General features: G+C 37.1%; 1 protein-coding gene across 3 annotated transcripts in view; it reads right to left on the bottom strand.

The window, feature by feature from the left end:
- The window catches only part of STK26 (serine/threonine kinase 26), a 64100-nt gene that overhangs the window by 25586 nt on the left and 26260 nt on the right, over positions 1-12254 (bottom strand). For 2 of the 3 annotated variants that reach the window (XM_035711320.2, XM_025431433.3), the window contains exon 3: positions 4184-4414. The exons of the other annotated variant lie outside the window; for it this stretch is intronic. In XM_035711320.2, the coding sequence (XP_035567213.1) occupies positions 4184-4414 (231 nt within the window). The remainder of the gene's footprint in view (positions 1-4183; positions 4415-12254) is intronic. 3 annotated transcript variants of the gene reach the window in all.

Genomic DNA, 12254 nt, shown 5'->3' with positions numbered 1-12254 from the left:
TGATAGAGGGCACCTGGCTGGCTCAGTTGGTTAGGTGTCCGACTCGTGATTCTGGCTGAGGTTATGATCTCAGGTTTGTGGGACCGAGCCCCGCACCGGGCTCACACTCAGCATTGAGTCTGCTGGAGATTCTCTCCCTCTGCCCTGCCCTGCCTTTCAAATAAATAAATATATCTTAAAAAAAGGAAGAAGAAGAAGTTGTTGTGGTAAAGTGAATGAGACTGACCAGAGCAACATGCAGAATGAGAGGAATATACATAGTAGGGCACTCAATAACGAAATATCTGCTACACTGAATCTAATATGGGGCTCCTTCGTGATGTGTTATTTCAAGTTTAAGCCATATTTATTTTGAAGAAAAAACATTGTATGAAGAAGAAAATTTTTCTCTCTTCAATTTCCTTCAAGTTTTATAAGAAAACTCTGAAAAACCATTTTTAACTAAGGAACATTCCAGAAACATTCACCATACACTGGGAGTAAACACACACAAAAATCTCAGGAAAAACAGTGAGAAGGTCACAAAACTTTACAGACTCTATTCTAGAATATTTTAGTTCAATCATTCAATTTTTAAAAATAAATATCAAGGTGGTGGTATGTGGAGGGGGCATATTTCCTTAATATAAACAGAAATCTAAAGGTGATTTTAAGCAGCAAATAAAGGCATGATTCAAATTTTATTCAATGCCTGAGTGAGCTTCATTTTAAGATTTACATTGAACTAGAAAAATATTTAAAGATTATAAAAATTTTTCCAATATTATGAGATCAGAAGGGAAGGGTTTGCTTATTTTAGCACTCTTCATAAAGACTAACTTTGTCTCTCGAGAAAATCGGCAGTGAACTAAAATTAAAGGAAAATACTGTGGTCATACTGATGTTTGTCTGGCTTTTACTCTTGGTTTTAAAAATGAAGTTATACAGTGAGCTCAGTCAAAATGAATACCTTGTACATTTTTGCATGTTTCAAGGAAATCACTACAACTGCATACAGTTTCAGAGAGCATATAATTTTCTTTCAAATTCAGTAACTTTTCCTCCAGCCTACAGTGAGGTCTTGCTTTTATGTATGATATCCTATGTAAAGACAACCTGAGAAAAACCCATATCCTACAATACTGAATTAACTCAACTCACAAAATCCCCCATGTCATCTGAAATGGAAGGATGGGCCACAATAAAAACATAAGTCGATTGATAATGCAGGTCCCTGATGGTACTCAGAGGATGTAGCCTGGAGTTATATTGACTGCACTAAACAGAACTCTGTTATATTTGATGTGATTTTAGTTTTCTTAAAAAGAAAGCAAGCTCACAGAGTCCCACTCTGTTTTAATATAAATGGAAAATAAACAAGTTGGTCAGTTTAAGTTGGTAATTTAAATAATTAATAATAATTTAATTATTTAATATTAAAAGGTTATAAAATCATAATCTACTTCTGTGTGTATATATGCACATGTATCTAGAGATAATACACACACATTTATTTACTTCAATGTAAACAGATTCTGGATAAAAATAATCAGTATCAGCCAGCTGTGAATTTCTACAATTTTATCAAGAAATGACATGTTCTTCAAAGTAGTCTTTCATATCACGGACTTTAATTAATGATGGTTAAAGAGGATAAAAATAATTCTGTTTGATCCTTTAAGAAGACATCATAGATAGTGGCCCTGGTTCACAGATTAGTCTGAGAACATTCTATAATCAAGGCTTGAACAGGACAATCTTTTATTTATTTAAATATTAAGTATTTATTGGGTGAGTGGTACATGTACAGTATGAGGGGAATTTTTAAAAACATGAACTCTTAAGAATAAATAATACAAACAGCTATAATCCATTTTCCATGAGAGTCCTGAATCTGAGTCAATGGAGGCTATAAAGAACCAATGAAACAGTCAACACCACATTGGTACCCATTTTCAAGGTAATAAGAATAGGCCATTTGAAATAGGACTTATTGAATATTTTAAGTTGATTACCAAAAAAAAGCTTACCTGTTACAGATGCCTAAGAATAGCAAAGGTTGAGGTTTGCAATAGAGAAGGTCTGGAATTACCAGGATTCAATCCAGAAAGAGTAAACAGAATGAGTAAACAGCACACACAACAACAACAACAACGACAAGTTCCTGAGGCTGCCTCAAACCAAGCCTGCTATGGCAATCAGGAGGGAGACCTAAATGTATCGCTACTGAGTGATCACTCAGGATTCCTAAAGTAGTCTGACGTGCTAAATAAGTTTTGTAGGAGAATTCAGAAGCAAAATATGCCACAAAGGATTAAACAATTGTGTGTACAATAAAAGAGACTAATGGCTAACACTGAGAAGTAAATTGGCTAGGAATTAACATTTCCTCTTGGAAGCCTATCTTTCACACTACCGCCTTCCCCACAAAATGCTAGAAGTGACTACTTGCTTGTTTGTGTACCCATCTGGACCTTGTACATATCTTTAATCACAAAATCTGCACCCTCTTAGTGCAATGTGGGACTGTGAGCTCCCTCATGGCAGGGTGAGTTCTTCATTTTTTTAAAACTTATGGGGGAGGGAGGGATGGGGCAGAGGGAGAGAATCACGAAGCAGACTCTGTGCTGAGTGTGGAGCCTGATACGGGGCTCAATCCCACGACTTATGAGATCATGACTTGAGTCATGATCAAGAGCCAGAGGCTCACCCTACTGAGCCACCCAGGTGTCCTAGGCTATTCATTTTTTTTTTAAATTTTTTATGATAGTCACAGAGAGAGAGAGAGAGAGAGGCAGAGACACAGGCAGAGGGAGAAGCAGGCTCCATGCACCAGGAGCCCGATGTGGGATTCGACCCCGGGTCTCCAGGATCGCGCCCTGGGCCAAAGGCAGGCGCCAAACCGCTGCGCCACCCAGGGATCCCATAGGCTATTCATTTTTATATTTCCAGCACCTAATACAGTGTATGATACATAGTGACAGGTTGCATAAGGATTTATTCTGCTATGCATTTACACCACATTTCTAATTTGTGTAATAACAGAATAAATGGGCTTTGTAAAAAGGCAGCAAAATTTATGATTTCTAAATCAGTAATAACTGATAACTATATTATAATAACTGATAACTGATAACTATATTAGTAATAGGTTATTATCCTAGGGTTATCCTTAATTACGTATTAATTATCCTTTGGTCAGCAGAATACAAAAAGGTAGCATTAATTCTTATGCAGGCCAATAACTTGATGAGTTATAAACATACCCTTTTTGTCCCAGAGATAGATGAAAAAAAAAAACCAACTGACCAAACAAACAAAAAAACTCTTCCTCTCATTTGTAAACTCTGAAAAGTGAAGATCGAACATCGCCCTTCTTTGAAAGTTTTCAACATAGGGATAAAAAATTTTAATTTTAACATATTTTTTAACTCACACGTAAGCTAGATTTTTCTTTTTGTTTTTCACATTTCAATAGACACAGATCCTGACTTCTGACTCTGGAACCCAAGGACTCCTGGGTTTTACTAACCAGAGGGTTGTATTATGCAGTCATACCTCCATCTGCTGCAACCTCAGGTGTCTGCTAATCCTCTGATCCTGGAAACTAAAATTCCAACTTCTGTGGGGAAAAGGGGAAGGATAGACAGTATTCCACCTGCCTCCACTTCAACAGATATTTATCATGTGCTTAAGATGTGCCATGTCCTATGCTAAGTGATGGAAAAACCAAGACTGGAAGAGCTGAACTCCCTGCCATCAAGGAGCTCATAATATGGAGGGAGAGAAAGATGTGTAAATAACCACTGTAACTCCATGGAATAAATGACATACTTACATGTTCCATCAATTCTGAGGTTGAGACAGACTGGACCATTGAGAATAATGTGTGAAAGCCCAGGGGAAAAGCTCTTTCCTGACAAAGGATGTGTCTCAAGGACCAGCTGCATTTCTGCTCCTCTGTCAACCCAATGTTCAGGTGTGGAATAACGGTGCAGCTGAGTGCTGGGATGCATTCAGGATACAGCTGCTAAATCTAAAAACAGTCTATTTGGCACTATAAATGGAGCTGGATTCTGCCTGGAGGCCAAAGACTGCCAAATCTTAATTTAAGACATCGCCTTTCAAAAAGTAGAATTAAAAAAAAGAGAAAAACTTATAATGAAAATCCCTTATGACTTAAATAATACAGCACACACGTTACCTTTAAATATGATCCGTAGTATTTTGTTACATATGAGCTGTCACACTGACTCAAAACAGTTATTTCTTGCTGAATGTCTTCAATTTCATCTTCGGCTTCCTCAAGGTCTATGATTTTAATAGCAACCACTTGCTGGGTACGGTTATCAATTCCTTTGAAAACTTCTCCAAAGGAGCCTTTCCCAATGCGTTCTAATTTTGTGAACAGTTCTTCTGGATCTGCTATGTTATTCTAAGGGGGGGGGCAGGAAGAAAGAAAGAAAGAAAGAAAGAAAGAAAGAAAAGAACACAAATGTTTTGCATCAAATTTTTTTAAATGAAAGGAAAATAAATCACGAAGGCAATACCACATTTTAAAAAGCATACAAACTCCCTTGACTCTCCTCCACATGTGCTTTGTTAGAGCAATTATAATCCCAAACAGCCAGCTAGTCCATATTCTCCTGGATCACCCACACTAACTGGGCTTAGCTGATCCTGTTACCACAAACAATCCCATACAGCAAATGTTATCTCTGATGCCTGCCAAAGGGTCAGGTACTTCTAACTGTGACATTGGCCTTAGCAACATTTTCTTCTAGATATATTTCCTTAGGCAAAGGCAACAAAAACAAAAATAAACTTTTGGAACTACATCAACATAGAAAGCTTTTGCACAGTGAAATAAACCGCCAACAAAACGAAAAGGCAACCTATTTGAAAAGCAGAAAATATTTGCAAATAATATGCCTGATAAAGGGTTAATACCTAAATTATATATAAAACTTGCACAATTCAACACCAAAAAAAAAAACAAATAAAATACTCTGATTTAAAAATGGGCAAAAGACCTGAATAGACATTTTTATTTTTTTAAAGATTTAATTTATTTATTAGAGAGGGAGAGTGTGCATGCACACACGTAAGCAGGTAGGAAGGACAGAGGGAGAGGTAGAGAATCTCAAGCAGACTCCTGGCTGAGCATGGAGCCTGAGGTGGGCCTCAATCCCAGGACCCTGAGATGTTGACTTGAGCTGAAATCAAGAGTCTGATATTTAAACCGACTGAGCTGCCCAGGCAACCCCAGAATAGACATTTTTCTAAAGGCATCCAGATGGCTAACAGATACATGAAAAGATGTTCAACATCACTAATCAGGGAATTGCAAATCAAAACCATAATGAGCTATTTACCTTACACCTGTCAGAATGACTGACAAGAAAAATAACAAGTGTTGGTAAGGATGTGGAGAAAAAGGAACCCTTGTGCACTATTAGTGGGAATGTAAATAGGTATAGCCACTGTGGAAAACAGTATGGAGGTTCCTTAAAAAATTAAAAATAGAAATATATGATCCAGTAACTCCACTACTAGGTATCTACGCAAAGAAATTGAAAACATTAATTCTAAAAGATATGTATACCCCTATGTTTATTGCAGCCTTACCTATGATAGCCAAAATATGGAAGCAGCCCAAGTGTTCATCCATAGATGAATGGATAAAGAAGATGTGGTACATATATGATACAGTATTACTCAGCCATAAAAAAGAGCAAGATCTTGCCATTTGTGATGACATGGATGAAACTAGAGAGTATTATGCTAAGTGATATAAGCCAGACAAAGACAAATACCATGTGATTTCATTTATATGTGGAATCTAAACAAAATAAAACAAAAAACAGACCACATACAGAGAACAAACTGATGGTTGCCAGAGAATAAGGGGTTGGGGGGTGGCCAGGCAAAATAGATAAAGGGGATTAAGAGTACAACTTCAGTTATAAAATAAGTAAGTCATAGAGATGAAAAAGTACAGCATAGGGGATATAGTCAACAATATCACAGTAACATTGTTTGGTGACAGATGGTGACTACACTTATCTTGGTGAACACTAAGTATGTATGAATCATTATATTGTAAGCCTGAAACTAATATAACATTGTATGTGAATTATACTTCAAAAAAAGGGGGTGGACACTTTTTCAAATAAAGCAGCTGACTAGACAGAGTTTGCATATTAACACAACAGTAGCCATGGTGAGAGAACACCTAACCTAAGCTATAAGTAGGTGAATTGTTTAAAATTCTAAAATTCTGCCAGCAGAATATTACCTTTTCACACTCCTTCTCTTTCCAGCTCTGATATTCCAATACCCCACCTATACTACTAAACTACCATGTAAACAATACAGAATGAAAAAGACTCACGAATCTATAAGTCTATTTTTCTCTTTACTTGGGATCCTATCTGTATGTAATGTTTTCATCAATGGCTGAAATAAGATCCTCTGCCTTGATCATAATTGCTAGTGCTCATTTGGAAATGGTAATATGTTGAGCCTCTACAACTCATCTCCCAGTAGGAATCTAGAGTAAGTCAGTATTTTGCTACAATAAAATCTAGGATGAAGCATAGATTTTTAAGTTAGCAAATGCTTCGGATATTCATAAATTCACTGTCCTTTCCTGATTCAGAAATATCCTTTATCTTCTACAATTCTGAATTCAAACTTTCTCCCATGAGATAATGTTTATATCCTTACTTAAAATTCATATTGCTGAATAGTACCACTAATCAAGTAGAAACACAAGATTTCTAAACCTCCCCCAAAAGACACATTATTAATTTATACTTAAATGCTTCAAAATATAGAAGGATGCTATCTAGTTCTGGTGAGCTGTATATATTTAATGTCAACTGGACCTGCATTATCTGTTCATTTACTACAATTTTACCTTATCAACAATTTCAGGAGACAATTAGAGAGTTAGCCTGTTCCCTTACATCTTCTGTTATTAGACAAAGAGATCATTAAAGTTTATTTTTGTTTCTCATCAAGTTGTTTGCATCAACAGCATCAAATAGATCCACTAATGATTCCATTAAACTGCCTGTCTTCGAGTAACTAAAAGCTTACGACTGATTTTGAAAAATTTCACCTTTTTTTCAACCTGCCCAAATTCAGTTTGTACATGACCTTCTTACTTTATAAGCTTCCCCATTCTCCTTGATTGATTTTTCCCATTTCTAGAAGATGCACTTCCCATGTAGTAGTCTCTTTGATACTGCAAGCTACTTGTTATTCCCAACCATCTCCAGTACCTACATTGAACAAATAGCTTGAGCTGCCCACAGGGGCTTTTAAAAATAATTTAGATTTCTAGTAGGCTGCAAATGTGTCTTTAATGCTTACATTTTATTATACACCTTCCCTAAAATTTGAGTACCATCGTGATTAATTTCCTTGGTGTTCCCTTAGCAAGAAATTGTACCTTGTTACAATTAATATCACATGGTAGCTAACCCACCAGTTGCCTCTTCCTACTTTTGGTGATGGTTCTTCTGTTTTGTTTTCGTTTGGTTTGGGTTTTTTTTTGGTGGTGGTTCTTGTCTTTCTAGCACTTTGTGGCAAGACTACTCACCAAAGTTCTATAAGTTGCCAAATTCAGTGGATTTGGAAAAATAAAAGAAACAAATCTTTCCATTTTTCTGATAAAACCACAAAACAAATCTGAAAGTTGTGAGTATACCATCGGATTAAAAAATACATAGTACGCACTCTCTGATAACACATTCTGGACTAGGAAGCGTATTCGTTAACTTTCTAACAAGATTTTTCGTTGTTGTAAGCAACAAAGATTAAACCCTAATCTCCTTAATTCATGTTTTAAAAGGATTTCGCTGAAACAATCAACCCCGGGAGAACACAGCTGTTCTGTAATAAAATGGGTTCCTGACAGCATGTAAACAAAGATTTAAACATCGAATCACATTTTGCATCTTAAACTAGCTCTGAAGTGAATCCTAACTCATTGTAGTTTCCGATTTTAAATCAAGGAGTACCAATTTGGAGAAAGGAAAAGAGAATGCTTTTACACAATGTTTGTACTTTCCACTCCTTTATTTTGGGATGAAAAACCTGTCATGCAAAACCTCAATGTCTAGAATGAGGGGAATCATGAAAACAGCTTCTTAGGAGTAGAACCTCACCTCTTTGACTTCTGAAGGATAGAGCTCCCTGCTCTGTTTACCAAGTCCTGAATATTGGATAGATAATCCCGAAGTTCTATCTTTCCCTTCACCGTCTCACAAGCTTCTTAAACCAAAGTATGCCAAATCTTAATCAGGACAGGTTTTCTTCCTTTTTCTTTTTGTGCAAGGGCAAAATCAAGCAAATACGTGGTAAACATCTCAAGCAATTTCATAAATAGAAAACAACCTATATGGGGCAGCCTGGGTGGCTTGGCGGTTTAGCGCTGCTTTCAGCCCAGGGCTTGATCCTGGAGACCTGGGATTGAATCCCACGTCTGGTTCCCTGCATGGAGCCTGCTTCTCCCTCTGCCTGTGTCTCTGCCCACCCCCCATCCCGTGTCTCGTGAATAAATAAATAAAATCTTTTTTTTAAAAAAAAGAAAGAAAACAACCTGTATGAAGAAACTGATTTGCTTACTTGTTCACATCACTCTTCTTCAGAGTCTCTAAGAAAATCAAGTTCAGTCAGCAACCTCTTCATCCAAATCAAATTTTAATATTAAAATATTAGAGAATATTAAGAATTTCCAAAGAATATTAAAATCTCCTGATCTTCCTATCTCTACTGCAAGATCTCAGTTTACTACTAGATCTGTGTTTGCACTGACTTCTCAAAGCCATGGCACAGGATGGAGCTCTAAGTTCTGTAGCAGAAGCCAATGGGAGCAATGGTTACGTTAACTTCACATGGATTTATAACTAACGGTAGATGATTTATACATGCTTCATAAAAACAGGTCTGTGCACATGGGAACCTCACAGGTCTACCTCAGGACATTCACATTACTCCTTGACCTCCTGTACTTGTTGGGCTGTGCTTGGATTTGAACTCTCCAGCTCTAAGCACATTGTAACAAATCTGAATCTTAGACAGAAGTTATCATTACTATTTAAACAGTAAGGGTAGTAACTAGCTTTCAGTGTGAAAATACTCTTAGGATGCCCTAAAGGGACATTTGAATGTGGAAAGTCAGTGGCAGATGGAAGAAGCCTTCTTTCATACTGAAATCACAGAATCAGAGAGTTGGAAGGATTCTTAAGGGTTCTCTAGGGACTCTCCAGTCCTGGCTACACATTAGAATCACCAGGACAACTTTTAAAATGCAGATATCTAGGCGTCATCCCCAAAGTACTGATTTGGGATCTCTGAAATTAGTGCCTAGCAATAAGTTTTTGTTTTAAAGTGCTCCAAACTACTTCCTATGTAGTCATTTTGGCACCAGACTTGACATCAGCATTGGGAACCACCGAGAAAACATCTGAAATTTGTATCCTTGATTATAGGGAACTCATCACCCCTATTTTTCCCAGGCAAGCCCATGGCTCACTTCTAACTGTGCACACTCAAAGTGGACAACTTGGATATTAAAATTAAACCAAAGGGACTTCGGTATTTATATATATATATAGCTGTATTTTAAATATTTAGTCTGAAATACTTCTAAGGACAAATTTATAAAATTAGGGCCTACCCTCAAATAAGACAAGAAAAGTAATATTTACCAAAACACACACAACGTATCCCATATTTTTTTTTTGGTAATTCAGTTTATTCCTTCACCACCCAAAGGCCCAGACCCCAGGAAGCACCACAAAACTGAGGCAGGATAGCCCAGAGTGCAATCTCCCATACTCTTTGTGCGTGTATCTTTGAACATTTTTAAAAACACAATAGTGCTCAATGTAATAATAGGTTCAGATCTGATTGATGACAGTTTTGAGATAACAGTCAACATTGGCAAAGAATAAAAGTTTAGCTAGTAGATAATGCGTACAAATTGTGGATGGGGGTGGAGGGAAGGAAAAAGGTTTCCTTGACCCTCTTAAGGTCCCTGGCTGGTTCTGAAATAAAACTCACAAAGATAAGTTAACAGAAAAAAATCACATAAATTTATTTAATATAAGTTTTACATGATACTGGAGCCTCCATAAGGAAATGAAGACTCAGAAATGGTTAAACTGGTGAGGTTTTAAAAAATATTTTATTTATTTATTTATTTATTTATTTATTTATTTATTTATTTATTTGAGAGAGAGAGAGAGAGAGATACCATGACCTGAGCCAAAACCAAGAGTCAGTTGCTCAACTGGCAGAGCTGTCCAGGGACCCCTAAACTGGTGTGTTTTCATGCTGGGTTTGACAAAGGGCAAAAAACTGTGAACAAGGGCAAAGAGTATGAGCTAAATGTAGTAAACTGGGGGAAACATAGCAAGGTCTGTTTGTTCAGATTCTTCTTGGCACCCTTTTGTCTTTGGAGACAGAGATGACAGAGATGCTCCTTTCTCTCTCTATGAGTACTATGTACTATGAGAACACCTCTCACGTGAGGGTCTTATAACCTGCTTCAGGGGACAAGGGCAGGGAGGAGGGGAAGAGGGAGAGTCAGTTAGAGTGACCTTCCTGCTTCTGCTATTTCCTCAAACCCCTTTAGCTTAAAATATTCAACATGCCAAGGTGTTATATTTTGGGGTAGTCCCATCAGGGGTAGTAGGAATGACTGAGTCAGGAGAAACAAGAAAACTGTAGACAAAATTAGAATTAGCTTTGAGGTTTTAACAGAATGGAGACCTGGAAAGCCAAAGGTGGTAAAGAACCAAAGGTACAAAATCTAATAGTTCCTTGACTCTGAGGCAGTCAAAGTAAAACCTCTAGTATGGAGCGGAGTGTAAAAACATAATAGATTTAGGGAAGAAAAGGTAGATTTCTTGGAGAATTTGGCCAGGAAGGGTTGAGATCAAGTGAGAGAACTTTCAAGAACCAAGAACCCAGCTGAGCAAAGATGACCTCAAAATATGTTTTGCACTTGCCTCCCTACCTAAATAAAATCTGTACCATGAATGCTCTTGGCTACACAATACTTTTTGCACTTAACGAAGACTGATCTGTGTACAAGCCTGCCAGTGACTCACTGATGAAGAGGACTATACAGGAAATGATGAGCAAAGAATTTGCTAACAATATGAGGCTTAGAAGGGAAGACCTCTTACTCTCTTCAAAGTCTCAAGTGGTAACACTGTGAGTGACCTGCAGTGAACTCAGGATGTCCGGACAGTCAGAGAGTAATTAAAAACTATAGCCTAACAATATACTGAAGACTAGAGATATATCTGCTTAGTTACCTATTGAAATTGCCCAGATTAGTTCTCCCAAGCTAGAGAGGAAACACTTTTCTGGATTACTTCCATGTCCGTATTACCGGTCGTCTAACAAGTAGAATGCATAGAAATCATTTTCTAGGGGCTCCAAGAGCCTCAAATGCCATTACTTCTATTATGACTGCCTATATTAAGATTTGTCAATTGCCCCTGTCAACATTGCCTCAAAAGTTTGTTGAGTGCTTCCTAATCAAGTTATTGCCAGAAAAAATATAAAAATTTAAAATCAACAGCCATATACCTCTTAGTACTGCTTATGTTCACGACCACAGGACACTATCTTTTTAAAGATATATATGATCCAAGCACAACTGACTTCTCCCTGGATAGAACTATAACAGTCAGAGGCGTTTATAGCTGGAAGGAAGTGTGTAGGTCATTTAGACCAACTCCTTCTCTCCACCATTCTCTCCAAATGTTTGTTGTTGGGCAACAAACATTTCTTGTATGCCCACTGTGTCCCAGGCTAATACCACCAAATGAAAGCTATGAAATTTAAAACCTTTTATGTCAAAATGATGTCAGAGTTAGGGAAAGGTTAAGAAGGGAAATAGAAATCCTGAAATTAAAAGAATTATAGGATCTTTGAGATAGACAGTAAGTTAGCATACATCTGATCCAAGATCTATTTTTATAGGGGAAAAAAACCTCCTGGCTTGTAGAGGTTCTAAACTGTTCAAGGATATAAGGTAGTTAACTAGTAGCAAAGCTCAAACTTGAACCCAGGTCTCCTGACTCTTAAATGTAAGGTTCTTTCACTGTAGCTTGGATCAATTTGTAACTTAAATTATACTCTTTTGCTATAAAACCAAAATTATTTTCCATCATGAACAGAGCACATAACTGTTCAATGTCTACCTAGTAATATCCCTACATTTAAAGAATCTGAAAACTTTTAAA

This window comes from Canis lupus, chromosome X (genome assembly GCF_003254725.2).
Source record: "Canis lupus dingo isolate Sandy chromosome X, ASM325472v2, whole genome shotgun sequence".
NCBI lineage: Eukaryota > Metazoa > Chordata > Mammalia > Carnivora > Canidae > Canis > Canis lupus.
The sequence above is the reverse complement of the archived record's forward strand: the minus strand, read 5'-3'. Positions and strand labels throughout refer to the sequence as shown.